The sequence below is a fragment of the Toxorhynchites rutilus genome, chromosome 2 (genome assembly GCF_029784135.1).
Source record: "Toxorhynchites rutilus septentrionalis strain SRP chromosome 2, ASM2978413v1, whole genome shotgun sequence".
Lineage (NCBI taxonomy): Eukaryota > Metazoa > Arthropoda > Insecta > Diptera > Culicidae > Toxorhynchites > Toxorhynchites rutilus.
Window position 1 is genome coordinate 87,213,895 of NC_073745.1, and position 20,102 is coordinate 87,233,996.

General features: G+C 37.7%; 3 protein-coding genes and 1 pseudogene across 12 annotated transcripts in view; 1 reads left to right on the forward strand and 3 right to left on the reverse strand.

Annotated features, from left to right (window-relative positions):
• LOC129767473 (ras-related protein Rab6) overlaps positions 1-3,152 on the reverse strand; it is an 89,066-nt gene extending 85,914 nt beyond the window's left edge. For 2 of the 10 annotated variants that reach the window (XM_055768422.1, XM_055768432.1), the window contains exons 1-2: positions 2,752-3,143; positions 2,401-2,565 (exon numbers count right to left, since the gene is read on the reverse strand). In XM_055768422.1, coding sequence (XP_055624397.1) covers positions 2,401-2,470 — 70 coding nt within the window. In that variant the 5' untranslated portion in view covers positions 2,471-2,565; positions 2,752-3,143. Of the gene's footprint in view, positions 1-2,400; positions 2,566-2,660 lie in introns of all 10 variants that reach the window. The other 8 variants (XM_055768431.1, XM_055768426.1, XM_055768428.1 and 5 more) reach the window with 8 other exon arrangements.
• Positions 3,153-10,470: 7,318 nt separating this feature from the next.
• On the forward strand, positions 10,471-11,435 carry LOC129770915 (H/ACA ribonucleoprotein complex subunit 2-like protein; annotated as a pseudogene).
• Positions 11,436-11,442: 7 nt separating this feature from the next.
• On the reverse strand, positions 11,443-13,018 carry LOC129765898 (jerky protein homolog-like). Its single transcript, XM_055766337.1, has 2 exons — positions 11,854-13,018; positions 11,443-11,795 (listed from the first exon to the last, which is right to left on the reverse strand). Exons 1-2 carry the CDS (start codon positions 13,016-13,018, stop codon positions 11,443-11,445), a joined length of 1,518 nt encoding a protein of 505 aa, XP_055622312.1.
• Positions 13,019-18,331: 5,313 nt separating this feature from the next.
• LOC129768808 (protein FAM8A1) lies at positions 18,332-19,765 on the reverse strand. The gene is made up of 3 exons (XM_055770697.1): positions 19,284-19,765; positions 19,083-19,224; positions 18,332-19,020 (listed from the first exon to the last, which is right to left on the reverse strand). Exons 1-3 carry the CDS (start codon positions 19,654-19,656, stop codon positions 18,552-18,554), a joined length of 984 nt encoding a protein of 327 aa, XP_055626672.1. The 5' UTR covers positions 19,657-19,765; the 3' UTR covers positions 18,332-18,551.
• Between the last annotated feature and the right edge of the window lie 337 nt (positions 19,766-20,102).

Here is a 20,102-nt window from a genome sequence, read left to right on the forward strand (position 1 = left end):
CATCAACTTTTTTTTTTCAAACTTTCTCTCGAAGCATTTCAAAAATTACAAAACTTTTTCTCACCATAACATTGATCTACGGGCGGAGAAGAATACAACAATATAGAGACAGCTCGAATAGGACCATTCCTCCTTCGAGTTTTGTGCTTAGCAACACATTTGGCCTTCAATTTTTATTTTTATAGATAGAAGAGATAGGAGTGCGTTATTTTGCCTGATTATCCATTTCCACTTTCAAACAAAAATCAATTTCGTTAGCGCAAACATCGAATGGACTAAAAACGCTTATCAGGTTGTAATGTTTGAACATATGGGAATTCAAATTTTGGACCATTCCCTCTTCAGGTTTTGCGCTTAACAACACATTCGACCTTCAATTTTTATTTATATAGATAAAAAATAGAATAGGTTCAATGTTACTACTTTGAAAAATGTCAATATTAATTGGATTGTACTCTGAGTCCATTATTTTGGCATTATTAAGTTTTACATATTGTTGTCTGACGGAGAGATATAGCCGCTCGTTATCCCGCAAATCCCATAAATACTCAGCTTCGCTAGTGATATTTTGTGATCTATCGTGTCAAATGCACTCCGAGATCTAAAGACAAACCAGCAATCATTTTTGACGTAGGACTACGTCTTAGGCGTCGTGCACAAATTACGTAACGCTAAAAATCCGGATTTTGGACCCCCTCCCCCCTACGTAACGCAATTTCCTACCTCTAACACACAGAAAATAACGCGTTTTTGCTCTTGTGCCCATCGGCTCTGTTCTGATGCAACAAGCTCCTAGCTTTGTTGACGGTTTTGACCGAGAGTCGAGAAACGATTTTTCATAAACGGTCATTCTCGCGATGTTTTACTTTTATCGCTGCAACTGTGTGCATCTGTTAGACGCGTGTTTGATGCTTGTTGAATGGTGATGTACGGAAGATGCCTCTCGTTAAACACTCAGTGCAATGCGTGCATTGAGATAAAGAAACAAATTGCGACATATGACCAATTAGTGTACTTTTCTCGCAAAGGCAAGAAAGAATCGTTGCTTCTCGAAATGATTCTACAAAACCACGCAAGCCATTAAACTTTTTCAGGGTCCCCGGAACTTTTTATTAAAGAGTTATTTATGAAATTTCGACGTATTCGCGAGTAATATCCGAAATAATACACCAACAAATTTAAAAAAAATACAAGATTGCTTAGTCCTACGTCCTAAGCGGTCGTGTCTCGGATACAACTCCTCGAATGTTTAATCTACTCGGGTACAGTAGACCCTGATTATTCGAGAAATAGTCTGACAAGGTCATCGCGAATAACGCGATAATGGGCAAACAAATGAGGTGCAAACACAAAATAAAGATATTTCAGCATGAAAGCAAAATCATTAAACTATCCATTTGTAATGTCGTGTATACCTGTGATCAGATAATGTAAAATCCATAACCAAAACGAAAGAGTTTACCGAGAATTAGATTAGGAACAAATTTTTGACAATGTTTTTTTGCTAATTCCAATTGGATCGGGAATAAGTTGTTTCCGGTTTCGTATGCTATTCAATCAGGAACTCGTATGCTAAAGATTTCCTGAATTTCCTGCATTTCGGCTGAGTATGAACTTTAACATACCCCTAGCTGACATATCCTACATTTCGCTAATGAAATTAACATGATAGAATCACCTGCTCATCCTTGGAGATCTTTTTGCACAATAATGAATTGGTATGTGGCGAAAGGTTGCGCACTCAAGTGGAATATCCAGTGATAGTAAACCATTGATGATTCGTACAATTCCAACAGACTAAACGTGGTAAGATGACAACGAAGAATGGTTTGAATTTGCGCAACAAACCTCGCTTCGTCTTATGGATTTTATTGGCACTTTTTTGTGCCATTAGGTACTTCAATATAAATAGTTTGAGAAATCTTAAATGGTGAAATAGCGGGATGCTACTCTGAAACTCCACCCAGAAACATTATGTTTCCGGACAGCCTTGCGAATTAAAGAAATCCATCAAATTATGGACTTATAAACATATATCATTCTTTTCCACAGACAGCTGAGTTGAGGCCTAATTTTGACAAACTGCGGTCAACTCCCACCCCCTGCCAGGTGATCGCGTGGACATTAGTCATCGCGTGAGCTCATTTATTCGCTTTTAAAGGGAACCCAAACGTAGCGCACCCACAGATGAGAAGACGTGTGATGGAGAAAGAGAGAGAGAGACTACATGGTCCAAGCAAAAAAAGGCTACACGTCACGCAGCAGCAATAGCGAATTTTCCTGTTGGCGATCCGAGATGCTTCACCATTCTTTCCAATATGCGAGCCACCTACGACCGCCACCTGCTTGGACCGGCCAATAATCGATTGCTAGAGTAAATAAGATATCAGTGCTAATTACCGCTTTGCTCGCCGAGAAAGACCAGCTTAAACTTCCGCAGCGGATTTCCAAAATCGCCGGATGATGACATTGTTGATGAATTCACACTCTTCTTTCTTCGGCACTCTTTCTCGCGCTCTCTCTCTTTTAATTTCTGTGGGCTTCTTATAATTCAGCTCACTATCGCTGGAGGTGAAAAAATTATTTAGTTAAAATACAACACTTAATCGCACGATTTCTCTCCCTCAAAATGCTTTCCTGCAACTAATACTGATTTTTACGTTTTCTGCTCCAAAATCATCCAAAATGCAGCAGTTGCAGGAAAGATCAACGAGAAGTATTCCAACGGGATCTTCTTGCGAGAAGACGCACACACTCTTCTTTTCCACACAACACTTTTCCTTCACTTCTCACCACACCGGAGCACATAAACCGTGGATCTTTCGCTTCTTTTATTCCACCGCTGCAACTTTTTCTTGCCCGATGGAGAAATTTTTCTCGTACTCGAGGAGGAATTGACCCGAAATCTAGCGGAGGAAAATACCAAAAAACGATACCACAAATCACAACCTCACACGGAAACTCGACAACTATTCACGCTGGCGGCCACCGATCAATAAATCAATCAATGTACGCTGGAAAAATCGCTATCCCCGGACCGTTTCCACAGCGTACAACGTACGGAACAGTTATTTCTGCTGGTGTTTTATTCTTTCGCCAGCGGAGAGTGATACTCGCGTAGCTCGCTCCAGTGAAAAACTAGTGACATTACACTTTTCGCCAATGTGACAGCTCCGGGCTCCGGAGGGGATTCCTGCTCGACACTCCTCTTTGTTGTCGACGTTTACATGTTTTGATCGCTCGTGCCCTGGCAGAGGTGCCAGATTTTCGGTTCCAATTCAAACTCAATATTACTCAAATGTAACAACATAACGTTCGGATGAATATCGAAATTTTTTCAGTTTTGTATGACATTGGAGGGTTGATTTACCACAGCCAGAATGAATCAATTTAGTGCAAATATGCACCGTTTGGTAACAGATCTCTTTATTCGAATCCCATCTATTGTATCCGATCGCTCTTACACAAACAATATTTCCGCGTGAGAACTTAGGGTCTGTCCACATACCGCGTGGACAACTTTAGGGGTGGGGGGGGGTGTGTCTTTGGTGGGGTCGGTGTTGAGAAAATGTCCACGCTTATCCACGGAGAGGGGGGAGGGGGTATAGACCGAGGCCACATGGACAGAAAGAATATTTTTGTGTATACAATCACCTATACATTCAAAATTAAATTAAATAACACATATTCTATAATTTCAAAATTATCCGTATTTATCAATAAACCGATTGAGAGTACCGCCCAGTTAAACGTTCATATACTTTTTCTCATATCATTGATCTTCTTCAGTGAAATCTGTGTTATAAAAATATCTCACGGAAACTGTGAATGAACAAGCTACCCAGCAAACATTAAATCGTATAACTTTGCACGTGCCAAGTCTTACAAGAAATCCGAATAAATCATAATCGCATATAATATTAATCAAAGTATGTGTCGTGTATATTTGAAATCGCATAAAATGCAAAAACTCGATTTTATATACCATTATCAAATTAAGTTGCAATTCGGTATAACAAACATCAGTTTTATGATGTACATTGTCGTAAAATATATTTAATCCGCATCATATGCGTATATTACGCTGATGCAGTTTGTGTGTCGTATAGGCGTATAATTTAAATCGATTCAGTACTGTAGCAAATCGTGTTGCATGCTGAAGAAAATCATGAAATAGTAAATCATATTAGATCCTAATAAAGAACATATTACATCATATTGAAATGTCAATGAAATTCTGATGCACTCGAAAGTTTCAACCGCTGTTGAATTAAATTTCAGATAGCCGCGCGAGATAGCTGGTGGATGATAATCCAGACGACCGGAGTTCGAACCCACATCGGAGCAGTTTTCACCAAACATTAATCTGTGCCATTTTAAACATTCATATTCCACGCCCAACACAAGTCAATCAAATAATTATAATTTCTACAAACATAAATACTCATATATAAAAATGGCGATTCGTGAGGCTATAATAAACATTTCACGAAAATATTTTGCACCATTTGTTTTTTTCTATGTCTGTAATAAATCGTATACGAGTATGGCAAAAGTCGCTATTATAGCCGGTCAAAGTTGCATATTCATCCAAACAAATTCGGTAAGCATTGTGCCATGCATGCATATGCCAGTTAGGCGCATTATATGCCAACCAAATTTTAAGGCATATGATGTTGTATATACGCTTGTTATGCGATTTAATGTTTGCTGGGACAATCCACTTGAAGGATATTTGTTGCTACTAACCACACCTCAGGAAGCTTTAAGATTTCCAGATGAAATAAGCACACTTCTGAAATAAAGCTGTGAACGTAAATTAAATTTTTAGTATTGTATATTTATTTTCACATTTCCTTGCAAGTGTTTGAAAAATCATAAACTAAAATTGTATCTGATAATAAATTTAAAACTATCTATTTTTATGTAAATGTCCACGCTTGTCCACGGAGGGGGAGTGGGAGTCTAAAATCGTGGTTTTTCTGTCCACGTGGTATGTGGACAGCCCCTAATATAAAATAATGGATTTCTTTTTCTTAATTCTAAAATGGTTATTTCGTTACACATATACAAATGTTACTCATTATTTTATCAACTTCATTCATCGATTCCAATAACTTTCTATTTTTAGAAAATACGACACATATGCATGCAAATCCAAGACAAAATAAGTACACTAGAACCCCGATTATCCCCGGAATAGTCTGGCTAGATCACCGCGAATAACAAAAATCGCGGATGATGCAATGAAGGACTAAAAATGAGATGCAAACACGAAAAAAGATATTTCAGCATTAAAACTCTGTTTTATCAATAAAGGAATCATTAAAACATCCATCTGTAAGGTCATCTAAACCCGTGGCCAAATAATGTGAAAATCATGACCAAAACAAAAGAGCATGAGCCTACCACTCACTGACAAATTCCGGGAAGGTCTATAGATTTACTATGAAACTCTTCTTCTTCTTGGATGGCAATAACGTTCCCAATGGAACTTTGGCTTTCTCAACGTAAGGATTACTTGCGTCATTTTTATTAGTAGTACTTAGATGAGATTTCTATACCGAAAAACACGCCTTGAATGTATTCTGGAGTGGCAAGCTCTAGAACACGCGTGGCCACAGTGCAAGTCGGAAGATATTTCTTTGGCGAAAAATCCTCCAGCCAGAACGGGAATCGAACCCGAACCCCCGGCATGATAATGTGGGACGCTAACCACTTGGCCAAGAGAGAACAAAGAAACTCGATTTCACGAATAATCCGCACCGCGGATCATTCGCTCGCAAATGATCGGGATTCTACTGTATATACAACATAAGTTGATTGAAAACTGTCATTAGCTTAATACTAAGTTCAAAGTGGGTAAAGCATCAACGGTATCAAGGGAAGAATATGAATACGATTATTCCCGTGTATATGGCAACTCTTCTCCGCAGCGCCGTAGATTTTTTTTTTATGGTTGGTATTGCATACATAACCCAAGGGGGTAGGACAGCAAAAACGAATATTTTTTCAGCTGTGATCAAAATCCAAGGTGCCTAGAAGTATATCCTAAAGCGGACCTTACACGGTCCATGTTATTGATAATATGATGACATTTGAGAGTATTATGACAGCTAAACATGGCCGACGGCGCAGAAATCCGAATTTTCTGATTTTCGAGCATCAATATCGTGACATTTCATATGGATGCATGATGTTGAAGTTTTATCTCACGGGCTTCCAGACTGAGTTGCCAGATTTGCAAGCGGACATTTAGAGCCCCCGCAAACTGCAGACTGACCTGTCGACCGATAGTTCGGTCGGCTTCTTAATAAGTACGGAGAGGAATGCATGTGCGCACATTACACCGTTTCAGTTGGGTCGGTTTTTGCACCCGTAGGCCGATCCGACCAAACTGTCGGCTGAAAAAAAGTCTGTAGTGTGCGGGGGTTCTTAATTCTTGTTAGTCTTTTTTAACTTAACAACGTTTTAGGCATTTTTTAACATTGAACTCGGTCATTCTTTGCGCTAGCGAGCGGGTTTCTTCACACTCCGCTATAAACTTTGGAGAATGAAAAGATCTGGGAAAATCACAGGTGAAAAAACATCACGTGTTAATTCAAGTTACAGTAGAATCCCGATTATCCGCGGAATAGTCGGGTAAACTCACCGCGAATAATGAAAATCGCGGACGACCCATTAAAGGACCAAAAAAGAAATGCAAACACGAGAAAAATAATGTAAAAGCCATGACCACAACAAAAGATCATGGGCCTACCACTCACTAACAAATTCCGGAAAGGCTTATTGATTTACTATGGAACTCGCACTCACGAATAATCTGCACGGCGGATCATCCGCTCGCGGATAATCGGGGTTCTACTGTCATAGTCTTATTTATGGAATAAAAACATTTGCTTGCAGATAAAATAACTTGCATATTTTTTTCGCAAACTAAAATAATCTGGCATCCCTGAAACTGAAAGGATCAGTCTGTATTTGTGAAGCGAGTATTATGATGTTTTTTGAGAAGGAAAAACGAGTTTCAAAGTGTAAATTATGAATGAAAACTAACTTTTCCGAATCAAATTAGTATTCTATGTGAATATAAATTACTTTTTTTTCTGCAAGTGATGAGAAAATCCCATACAAAAATTGTGTCTGAAATTGACGTTATATTATAATAATAAATTTTAGTAGGAATATCTGAAATAGGTTAAGTTAGGGTTAGGACTACGCGCTTCAACTAATTAAATAATATCAAGTAGATATTTTCATTCAAATTTTACCTATTGAAAATTGCCTCTTAGCCTTCTAATCTGATGGAAAACAGTTTGGATCCCAAACTCGATTGTCGCCACTAGCCATCGCGGATATTTTCGTGTCTCGGATTGAGGGGGATATTGACCGTGTGAGGTGGCGAAATATTGATTGAGGTTAGATCGGATGTCGAAAGCCTAGCTGTCACGATATTGAAGACACTTATTGTCAATCATTTTGATCGTGTAAGGTGCCCATAAGGTGAGGCCCGTTTCGTCACTAAGTTGGTTAGGGGAGCCGTATATGAAAACACTACGGAAGAAAGCAGAAGGGGAATTATTTGCTTGAAGCGTGAAAGAGACAGACTGATCAGGAGCGAGCTTCGGCACTCGCGTATTGTGTTTTGTTTACAAACAAAACACAGTAGACTTCCAAGATGGCTGAATAGTGATTTTAGCAAGTTGGCCCACCTTATGATATTCTCCTAGGCGCAGTTGATCAAAAGCAAAGTATGCACTTATGTAAATGTATAACAGCACTGACCCAAAAAATTGGTGTATATAACGAATTTTTTGGTAAATATTACCAAAGATTAGTAAATTTTTGAAATACTTTATTTTTGAATTATTTGTACATATTACACAATGACAATGGTAAACAAATGACAAACCAGCCAGTATGACCCTAGATAGTGCGGACTGAATCAAAACGGCTGTCAAAAAAGATCTAATGGTCAGGAGTGTTATTTTTCTTATGATAATCAACACTATGAAAAAGGTATTGTTATCAAAGGCGAAAATAATTAAATTTATAAAATGAACGAACTACATTTTTCCGTCAATTTTTTAATTGTCTATTACATCTCTAAAAGAGCATCTTATATTGCAAGGCATCAGAACCTGACAGAATATAAACAACTTACGAATCACGCTTAGTTCACTCCAAGATTTCAATGTGGGAGCAAAATTCGACGTTGGCGAATTTCGATACGTACATACATTGCAAAAGTGAAATGTTTTGGAGACTTTTTTTTTTTTTAACGTCGGTGAAAACAGCTTTGCTAGTGAGGCTGACCGAATGAAATCCACTTAATTATGATCCGCTAGTCCTGGTGCTGAATATAACGGTAAAGCAATCTGCGCTTCGTGTTGATGATGGACGTAATCTTCTGAGTCAACTACCGGCTTAATTGTGGAGAAGGCATTACGGTTTCCCACGAGGTTTCTTTTCCGGTTGAAATGTAACGATGTATTTCTATCAAAATAAAACTGAAATGTGTGTGAAAGGTTTGCTACACTTTTGGTTTTTAATAATTCAAACATCGTACTTACTCCACGGATTCGAGAACCCTTATTCGGAACTAGTTTGTCGTCTCCGCAAAAATCGACTCAGCCCGTCTGTAAATATATTTCCGAGGGTATACGATAAAAGCTAACGCGAACATTTTCACTCGTATTCGGGCAGCCTTTCACTGAGCAACGCGTTTTTAATGTCCACTTTCCCTGATACAATATTTCTCCGAGCGAAATAAAAACAAACGAACTCACAGTCACGTAAATTCTTACTCCTGCTATTAGAAAATCTCTATATATATAAAAATGTTCTGTTCGTTTGTGTACGCGTCAAAAACTCGAAAAGTAAGGAACCGATTGAGCTCAAAGTTGTACACAATATACAATCCACTTCAAGAAGTGTTGTTACGACATAAAAAATTGGAAAATTGGAAGAAAAATGATTTTATATATGACCAGAGTGCGTTTCTGAAATTGAGCTTCTAATGAAAATCGACTATTCAGTAATGAATATGTGTCCTATATGATGGAAACATCTTTTTTCCACGTGTTTGACAAAATCATGAACTGAAATTGTGTTTCGAAGTGATTTAAAATTTATCGATTTCCCTCATCAATCTCTATATATATATAAATTTTCTGTTCGTTTGTGTGTGCGTAAAAACTCGAAAAGTACGGATCCGATTGAGCTCAAACTATGATACAATATACAAAACAACCAAACACATCTAGGATTGTTTACAACATAAAAAAATGAAAAATTCAACTCAACCTTGCCACCACAATGTGCCACAGCAAAGCGTGGCAGGGTACAGCCAAGGCGCCTAGAAGTATATCCTAAGGTGGGCCAACTTGCTAAAACCACTCTTTAGCCATATTGGAAGTCTACTGTGTTTTGTTTGTAAACAAAACACAATACGATAGGGACGAAGCTCGTTCGTGATCAGTCTGTCTCTTTCACGCTACAGGCAAATAATTCCACTTCTGCTTTCTTCCGTACTGTTTTCATATACCGCTCCCCTTACCAACTTAGTGACGAAACGGCCTCACCTTAGGATATACTTCTAGGCGCCTTGGGTACAGCTAGTATTCGACAAAAAGTGGAACGAAGAGTTGCCAGATGATTTTTAGAAAAAGTCTGTAAAAATATGTGAAAGTCTGTTAAACATGTGGAAATGTCTGTAAAAGTGTGCGGATTTGTAGAAATGTCTTTTAACGTCAATTTTCATAGATTCATTAATATTTTGTACATCGCGATGCACGTAAGATTGTCTTTTGTATATTATTGTATATTTTGTATATATATATATATATATATATATATATATATATATACATATATATATATATATATATATATATATATATATATATATATATACAGTAATTTACATTTAATGCGACATTTTTTTAATTGGACATACCTGTAATGCGACACATTTAATTGGACATGTTTACATCTAATTGGACAGAGAAAAATCCGCACTGACAGTGGTTAGTGTCGACGTCTGGTGGCAACTTTCGATTTGGGACAAAACTCGATAGTGTAATCTCTATCAGATTAGAAGGCACGAATCCAGTTTTCAAATGTTAAAATTTGAATGAAAATTTCTACATCATGTTATTTAATTACTTTAAACACGTATTTTTGACTCTTACGTAGCCGTTTGTCTATACATTTCTGATATTTTGACTGAAACTTTTCATTATATATAATATAAAATTATCTTCAAACACGATTTTCGTATGAGATTTTTTCACCACCTGTAAAAAAGTGTTTTTCATTTAAATAGAATACTAATTTGATACGGATAAGTTAATTTTTATTCATAATTTTTATTTTGAAAACATGCTCATTCCGCCTGAAAATTAATTACTATCTTTGACGTTCCCGAAATCGTGACACGAAGCTCAGTGCCGTCATCGCAAATATCAACAAACACAGCACAAACGAAAAACAGAATGTGAAAAACAAGTTAGAACCAGAAAAGAAAAACATCAAAATGGACTCAGATAACATTTTGATAAATCGTGGTGAGAGTGTTCTACAAGTGGCTGACGAACCACTTTCCACCGTCGAGAATTTACGGAATCGAGAAGCAAGAAATGGCATTGAGGCATTGCAAGGCGTTGGCCAACAAAACTATCCACTGATTTCGAGATAGTAATGGGAAATATAAAGGTAAAGAAACCAGATGCCGAAATCGACACAACTATCGTTAAGGAAGGATACGTGAAACTTAAAAATACGAATGCAATCGCTCAGCCCATGGCGCCGAAGGAATTAACCAAGAACATTCATAAACTTACCAAAAAAGGTTTAGATGGATATTTTAATGCTATTTCCGCGTGTTCTTATCTATATTAATTCATTGCAGCCTCAAAACACAAATCTTATTTATGTTATGGATTAAGGGATGTTCAAGTGCGTCCGCGGAATAATGAAACAGGGTAAGCAATGTGTATATTGTGTGTTGAAATGGGTGTTGCAATTTACAAAAAAGTCTAATAAAGTCATATATCTAATCGGAAGTCTCTAATTCGCATCTCAATTTTTACAGGATTGTTATTTTCGCTGCAGAAAAGTGGAAATCATGTGTCGCTTGCCAACTGTTTGTGAGAAACGCAATATCCCATATTGCTATACGCCGAGTCGGAAAGACTCGGGAGCAGCAATGGGTGTGAAACGAGGCACAGTTACAATGCTAATCCGAGAGCAGCCCGATTATCAAGAACAGTTCGATAAACTAAAAGTGAAAAATCAATGCCGTCAACACGAATATACCATTGTGCGAGTTTTTACAACACGATAAATTTTTAAGAGTGTTTCAACCATTTTTCCAATCAAGACAACTTATGGTGTTACAATCAATTATTTTGTATTTTTGTTATCATGCCATATACCTAATTACAATTCACTATTCACTATGTTGTCTGAGTTGCTTAGCCATTCTTGAACTTCTTCTTCGGTCAGTACGTAGTTTGGATCAACGAGTTGCACTACTTTAGAAAGCAACACGCGGGGGTCACTTGTTGGTGATGAAATTGTGAAATCGTTGAACGAGTTATAGTTTTGATCTTGACTGACACTTAAGAGATTGCGCCAACAGTTAGCAATCGTTTCTGGAGTTATAGTGGCCCACGCATCAGTCGCTAGTTGAATAGCGTCATAAAGGCTAAATGATTTGATAACTTCTGTGACTGGACAATCGCTGTCAGTTTCCAAAAGAACACGGCGCAGAAAATTCGATTTGTAGATAACTAAAAAATAAAAATAATATTCACTATCTTGGACTCGAAAATGTAATGACATTGTTACCCTTAAAAGCATTGATGATGCCTTGATCCATAGGCTGCAGAATGCTTGTCACATTTGGAGGAAGGAAGATCACCTGAATTTCTGCGTCATCCACTTGAAACTTATCTTTACTGCAATGTGCGGTGCAATTATCTAAAATTAGAAGCGCTTTAGCCGGTCTATTCTGTGCAGCTGCCTTCCGTTTGATTTCAGGAACGAAGACGGAGTAGAACCAATCAGTAAACGTCGCACTAGTTTGCCACGCTTTCTTATTTGAAAAATAGTGTATCCCATCAGGCACGCCTTGCGTTTTAAAGCATCTAGGATTTGCTGCGCGGCCAAGCACTTGTAATGGTAATTTGTGGCTACCACTTGCATTGCTGCAAGGTGTAATTGTCAGTCGCTCCTTCAAAGACTTGCGTCCGGGTGCAGTTTTTTCGCTAAAACTAACCAATGACTTTGAAGGCAAGGCCTTTACAACTAATGCCGTCTCATCAGCGTTATAAATATCATCAGCACTATAGTTGTTTGAAGTTATAATCTCTGTCAATTTATTCTTCAACGGTTCAACCGCAGCAATATCCGTGTCAAGTTTCTCTCCAGAGACAGTTAACGTTCTGATCCCGTTTCTAGCTTTGAAGCTACGTAACCAACCATAACTTGCTCTAAATCGACGAATGCACGATGTTTCAGGGAGAAGCTTGCATTTTTCACATAAGAGTGCATCTGATATCGGTATGTGTTTCTGACGTTTTCCGTAGAACCACAATAAGACGGCTTCATTCAGCAATACATGCGTCGGAAGTCTTATCCGTTTGCGAAACTGGATCGTTTTGTTGGCCATCGTCTTGCAATGCCGCAATGCTATTTCTTGCTTCTTGATTCCGTAAACCGTCGACCGTGGAAGGCCCGTTTCGTCAGCCACTTGTAGAACAGTCTTACCACAATTTAGCAGGTCCAAGACTATGTTCTTATCTTTGATGGTGAGGACATTATACTTTCGTCTCTTGTATTTCACTGGACGGTTATGTTTATCGGGCTTGCTGTTAGTTTCACTGGCAGTGATTTGTTCTAAAGCAATAGAACAGCTCGAATGAATGTTGGCCGATAGTACATCTTCTAAATGTTCATCTAAATATTCTGCCTGCATGTATTCTTCACCAATGTCTACGAAAGTTGAGTCCATTTTGCTGTTTTTCTTTTCTAGTTCTAACTTGTTTTTCACATTCTGTTTTTCGTTTGTGCTGTGTTTGTTGATATTCGCATTGACGGCACTGAGCTTCGTTTCACGATTTTGGGAGCGTTAAAGATAGTAATTAATTTTCAGGCGGAATGGACACGTTTTCAACATTAAAATAATGAATAAAAATTAACTTATCCGTATCGAATTTGTATTCTTTTGAGATGAAATACACTTTTTTTACAGGTGGTGAAAAAATCTCGAACGAAAATTGTGTTTGAAGACAATTTCATATTATATATAATGAAAAGTTTCAGTCAAAATATCAGAAATGTATAGACAAACGGTTAAATAAGAGTCAAAAATACGTGTTTAAAGTAATTAAATAACATGATGTAGAAATTTTCATTCAAATTTTAACATTTGAAAACTGGATTCGTGCCTTCTAATCTGATAGAGATTACACTATCTAGTTCGGGACCCGAATTGAAAGTCGCCACCAGAAGTCGACACTGACCACTGTCAGCGCGAATGTCCAATTACAGGTCACAATCTCCTCTAATGCGACACTGAGTGGTGCCTCGGCATGTCGCATTAAATGTAAATTACTGTACCTTCCACACTGAGAGAAATAATTAGTAAATATAACGAATTTTTTGGTAAATACTACCAATCTATAGTCATTTTCGACCGTACTAATTAACACATATGTCAAGCAGAACCATGATTCGGAAGCCCAATATCGGCTACATTTTCTCGCCGAAAATGCACGTATCAGAGTTATATCCTTATTATACCTCCGTATTGCCTTATGGGAACAATGAAAATGGTTAATACGCGCTTTTCTAACCAGTTTTCAGATATGACAATATCCAAGCTTACTAATGTTATCAAGTAAAATATACTAATCTCTGGTAGGGATGCGGGTTTGTTGACAATATGTACAAAAAATTTGTACATTCTACTAATTTTGCATTACCAAATGTATTTAGTAGTTTTCGACCGAGGATTTTTCTAAGGGCAGATAAATCTGTACGTGTGGCAACACTGCTTGTATGCCCGACTAAAACACGAAGCAGGACTGATGTTAGAGGCGAATGAACTGAAAAGTTTAAACCCTCTTAAAGCCAAAAAGAAGAAGAAGAAGCAGGACTGATTGGGTTTGGGATCAATGCGTTCAAGGCTAAATACAAGGCTGAAACAGAATCCTTCTTGGCAATAGTGAAATTCGAAAGCGGACCTTACACGGTCAACTTTATTGACAATATGATGACATTTGAGAACATAATGACAGCTGAAAATGGCCGACAACGCAGAAATCCGGATTTTCTGATTTTTGGGCATCAATATCGTGACATTTCATATGGATGCATGATGTTGACGTTTTACCTCACGAACTTCCAGACTGAGATTTGCAAGCGGACATTTAATTTTTGTTAGTCTTTTTTGCGATTGCAATTAAAATTTATAAACTTCTGAAATTGTAGAAATCATAAACGAAAGCATTACAGGTCTGTCCAATTAGAGAAATGTCGCATTAAATGTAAATTACTTTACTTTAAGTAGCAAAATACAGTACTTTTCACGATACAAATCAAAACCTCAAAGTGAACTAACAATGTGATGATGAGAAAGTGAATGAAAATTAACAACGTGTTAGGAATTTTTTAACGTTGAACTCGGTCATTCTTTGCGCTAACTAATGCACTTTAGTCTAATGGTGCTCATACACTGTTTGACCGAAGCCAAATATTTGACTCTTTTTGACAGATAAAATTTGGTCGACGTGTACTGATCAAATATATGCTACACAAAACACAACAAGCAAATATTCAATTTTTGGATGCCTCGAATACTTTTTTAGTCTGTTCTTCGAACCTGTCGGTACATGGTTAGGTTACCTTGAATATTTCAGTCGATTTTATCCATGTTCGGTGTTTGACATTGTTTAACACTGTTGAATATTTAAGAGTGGCAAACAAAATAGTGTTTGTACAAATATCAAATCAAACTTTATCTGTCAAAATATATCAAATATTTGACCTCCGGGCAAACAGTGTACGGCCACCTTAAGTTGTGTGTTTCTTCACACTCCGCTATAAAATGTGGAGAATGAGAAGATCTGGGAAAATTACAAATGAGAAAACATAATGTGTTAATTTAAGCTACAGTAGAATTCCGATTAACCGCGGCATAGTCAGGCAAATTCACCGCGAATAACGAAAATCGCAGATGACCCATTAAAGGACTAAGAGAGAGATGCAAACACAAAAAAAGATGTTTCAATATAAAAACTATGTTTTATTAATACAGAAATCATTAAACTATCCATCTATAACGTCGTGTACACCTGTAGCTAAATAATGTAAAAGTCATGACCACAACAAAAGAGCATGGGCCTACCACTCACTAACAAATTCCGGAAAGACCTATTGATACACTATGGAACTCGCAGTCGCGAATAATTCACAGGACGGATCACCCGCTCGCGGATAATCGGGGTTCTACTGTCATAGTCTTATTTATGGAACAAAAACATTTGCTTAACTTGCATATATTTTCGTAAACTAAAATAATCTGGCATCTCTGAAACTGAAAGGAACAGTCTGTATTTGTGAAGCGAGTATTATGAGGTTTTTTTGAGAAGGAAAAACGGATTATAAAGTGTAAATTATGAGGTGACCGGAATAAATCGCCACAGTAAACAACTGCAACAGAAACAACCGCTTAGAAAAAGTGTAGTAGGCTAGAAATATTTGGCGCGGGAAAAACATCATGTGCCTCACATTTCTATTATAAATTTATTCTCTTGTTCTCGTTTTTCGAAATTTATTCTGAGGACAATGTAATGGGGACGAAGTCCCCATTTGGCGAGGATAAGGAATCGAGGCGGCCCATGCCGCCAAGATGACGCAATCCGAGTCCACCGCCGACCCGCCGTCGGAAGCGGCGGTGTCTCGCACGCAAACCTGGGATCCACTGATTGCCCGGTTAGTTTGAAACATAGGATACGATCCTTTAGCAATGTCCGACCGAGCTCTAGCGAGCGTCGGACGGTATACGTCTGCCCGGGGCGTTACGTTTGCCTGGGGCGATACGTTTGCCCGGTTAATTCTTGTTTTGAAATACAATACCGCGCCACAATATTTATAGCCTACTACACATTTTATAAGCGGTGGTTTCTGTTGCAGTCGTTTTCTCCTGCGCTTTATTCCGGGAATCAAATTATGAATTATGAATGTATTCTATGTGAATGCAAATCCCTTTTTTTCAGCAAGTGGTGAGAAAATCCCATGCAAAAATTATTTCTAAAATTGACGTTATATTATAATAATAAATTTTAGTAGGAATATCTGAAGATTCAGAGGAAATAGGTTAAGTTAGCGTTAGGACTACGCCCTTCAAGTGATTAATTAATACCAAGCAGATATTTTCATTCAAGTTTTACCAATCGAAAATTGCCTTTTAACCTTCTTATCTGATGGAGCATAGTTTGGATCCCAAACTCGAATGTCGCCATCGTCATCGCGGATACTTTCGTTGTTTCGGGTTGAGGGCGATATTGACCGTGTAAGGTGGCAAAATATTGATTGAGGTTAGATCGGATGTCGAAAGCCTAGCTGTCACGATATTGATGACACTTATTGTCAATAATTTTGATCGTGTAAAATATCCAGAAAACGCATAGTCAACGGAAGTCAAGGTGATTGGACTAGGTAGAGCAGGACCTGGCAAGAATCGGTGCGGCCCAGAGTTCTCAAACCCAGGACGCGATAGTTTCCTTTACATCATTGTCCGAACTGTGATAATTACCTTGAGGGTCTATTTTTAGTAAAGGAAAGTAGTATTTTTTCAAAAAATTATAACTTTTGAACATCAGTAATCGTTTGCTAACTGGTCCTGGTTTAACTGGTCCGTATTTTATCTGGACGAACGTTAACTGGTCCTTGGACCAGTTAAAAAACAGAATTTCGTAAACAATCAACGCCATATTAAAATGGAAGATTTGCTGTGAGGGGCATTCGAATGTAATTTGAAATGTTATGAAAATTGACATTATTCTCGCATGACAAAAACATTGATTAAATAGCAGAAAAATAATTTCCTCAAATTATTTTCATATCTGTTGTAGCACTCAATGCGAAACTTCCATTGGAATCCTTTTGTTTATCCAATTTCATGATCAACGCGAATCAAACAATTCATTGTAGTTCCCCTCGATTTTATTTAACGTTTAACATGCCGGCCCAGTTAAAACGCGAATATCGGTAACTGGTCTTCCTTTCTCGCCCAGTTAGTGAATATTTACTGTACTGGGTCGATTCAGATGATCGACATATCAAATTGAAGCCAATGAGCTAGTCTTCTTTGAAAAATATTACCACCCTAAAATGGAAACGGGCATCCTAATGAAAAAAAATTAAAAATACGGGTGTAATATTTTACGACAAGGCTCAATTTTTTTCACTTTCCACGGAAATCTGAGAAACACTATTTCTACTACACGGTTTGGCATGGAATGACTGTATATAAACAAGTTAATGTTGATAAATATTATAAATACCACTTTTTATGTGTTTTCCTTTGGCACAACTTTTGTGACTTAATCAGTTATCTACATTTATTAGTATTTTTTAACAAGCATTCCATGCCAAACCAATATAGTGCTCTGATATTCATGAAATGTGGTAGTGTTGTCCATTTTCGCAAAATATTACACCCTTTTTTTATTTTTCATTAGGGTGGTCGTTTCCATCTTTGGGGTGATCCGAAAAAAAACAATGTTTTCCAAAAATGACTTAATTCAAAAATTCATAACTTTTGAACTGCACGTCCGATTCAGATGATCGACATATTAAATTGATTAGTCTTCTTTGAAAAAATACTACACCACACGAAAAGTGGGAATTTTTCTTGCAAGTCAGCAACGAAAATGAACACATCGCTGATTTTTGAATATGTTATGTATAAAAAACTCCAGCTTTCACGAAAAAATAAAAAAGCAGCACAAGCATTGGCCAATACTTTCAATAATGTATATATTCATTTTATGCAAATAAATGTGTCTTTATGTAGAAAACGGAACGAATTAAGTTGCACAGTCAATTTAATCGCAAGAAACCAATTCTGCAACGGCATGAATATGCATGATTTCTAAGTATCAGTTTTTAGCAGCCAAGCGTTGCAGGAATTAGTTTTTAATTTAAAATTTGTTACAATTTTTAATTTATAATTAATGTGCTCTGATTCCTTTTCTATTTTATTTTTGTTTGAATAATCACATTTTAATAAGAAGAAATATGCATATTCATCATATAGCGCACTTTAAGGAAATTTATTTCATCACTTAAATGTTTGGTAATGAATTCTACAAAACATACATGTTCATTATCACAAGAAGTAGTTAACAAATCAATCATACAAGACAGTCCCGCAGTCCCATTTTATTTGCCGACAATACTCTTCCACAATATATTAAAATTCATCAAATACAAATTCCAAAATACGTTGCTAAATGATCAGTAGAACCCACGATGACCTAGCGCCGTCGCAACACCGGTGCCGGATTATCCTCGACCACAATCGTTTTGGTAAGAATATCGTACATGGTCCGATTGTGCTTGAAAAACATGAGGAAACACATCGGGAAGAAAAGCACAATCAGTGCATTCTTAGCTACCGAACGACATAGAGCGCGTTTAAATCCTGGATTTGTGGCCGGATACAGCAGTGCCTTTATTGGGTTCTGATTATTCAACATAAAACCAGGCTGTGGTGGTTCCAACAGCACAACGGCCTCAACGTGCACAATTCGGATTCCCATCAGCATTTTGCCCGGCGTTGCGCCTCCGATTTGTCCCTGGCCGTGAATTGTCCACATCGTTTCGTACACGCAAACCGCAAGCTTAATTATTATCTCGAGGAAAATCAACTCCGAGGTGAAATGCAACAATTCCGTGTAATCCTCCTCGATCGAGTTCCGGATCGCATCGAAGTCGATGTCTAGTCTAAAAGAGAGAGAACGAATCTGATCACCGTCATGATAAAATGAATCAGAATTCCGTCTCACAGATTTATGTCGAAGAAATCAATAAATGCCATCGTTGTCATCACTTTCAGTAAGAATATTATAATTATATCGATCGCCTCCGCTACGAAACGCTTCCATAGGGGAGCAATTACATACTCGTAGCCACCGTTTCGATTGATTACTTAAAGAAAAAGTTATGATGCAAATTTAACAACTCACAACCAGCTAACATGCACATACTTTCCTCCTGACGAGCAGGATCCAGCGTTTCGGCCCCTCTTCTCTGGTTAGCATTCTGTGCCTGAACCTGATTTTGGTTGCCAGCGACCACAGCAGTACCCGTTCCGTTCGCTGCGGTCTGTCCAGCAACCAGCGCCACTCCACTTCCAGCTGTGCTCCCGTTTGGGAACTGACCATTTGCTTGGAACAACTGTGGATAGTTGTTCATCAGATAGTATGGGAAAAAGGCCTGGATTTGCTGTTGCATCTGAGCGTGTTGAACCCAGGCGCGGAGAAGCTCGAAATAAATCTGCTTTGGAGTTTTGGAAGTCCCCGACGTGGATCCAGCATCGGGTTCGCCACCCTCCGGCTTGCTTTTGGGATTATCGTCCATTTTCAAAGATGGTAAAAATAAATATATTGCACGGAGAACTGCAACTTCGTCAGATCAGCCCAAGTTGTACGTGTTTTTATTTATTATTGTGATAAGACCGAAAATATATAAAAACGAAGAAATGTCAAACATACGATTAGAGTTCTGCGCCGACACTCGAAACATTCTGTAAAAATGAACATCAGATAGTTTTAAAATGTCGGTAAATATAAAAAAACTGTAAATAACATTTTCAGGACGATAGCGGTCAGGGCTACCATAATAAAGTTTGTGTTTTGACGTAGGACTACGTCTAACCGGAAGATATAGGGGGTGAAATGGAAATCCAGGCACTGAACAAGTAGGAAAAAATGCAAGATTTGGAACGCTTATAACTAGAGCATTTCTCAATAGATCGCAAAGATTTTTGCATCAATTGATAGGAAATATATCTACGCATCTATCAT

Excerpts from the sequence above, each read along its gene's own strand:
- LOC129765898 (XM_055766337.1), bottom strand. The coding sequence starts at position 13,018 with ATGGACTCAACTTTCGTAGACATTGGTGAAGAATACATGCAGGCAGAA. Across the intron at positions 11,796-11,853 it reads CATCATCAATGCTTTTAAGG|TTATCTACAAATCGAATTTT; the intron begins GTAACAATGTCA and ends TTTATTTTTTAG.
- LOC129768808 (XM_055770697.1), bottom strand. The coding sequence starts at position 19,656 with ATGGACGATAATCCCAAAAGCAAGCCGGAGGGTGGCGAACCCGATGCT. Across the intron at positions 19,225-19,283 it reads TCCTGCTCGTCAGGAGGAAA|TAATCAATCGAAACGGTGGC; the intron begins GTATGTGCATGT and ends TTTTTCTTTAAG. Across the intron at positions 19,021-19,082 it reads GATTTCTTCGACATAAATCT|ACTAGACATCGACTTCGATG; the intron begins GTGAGACGGAAT and ends TCTCTCTTTTAG.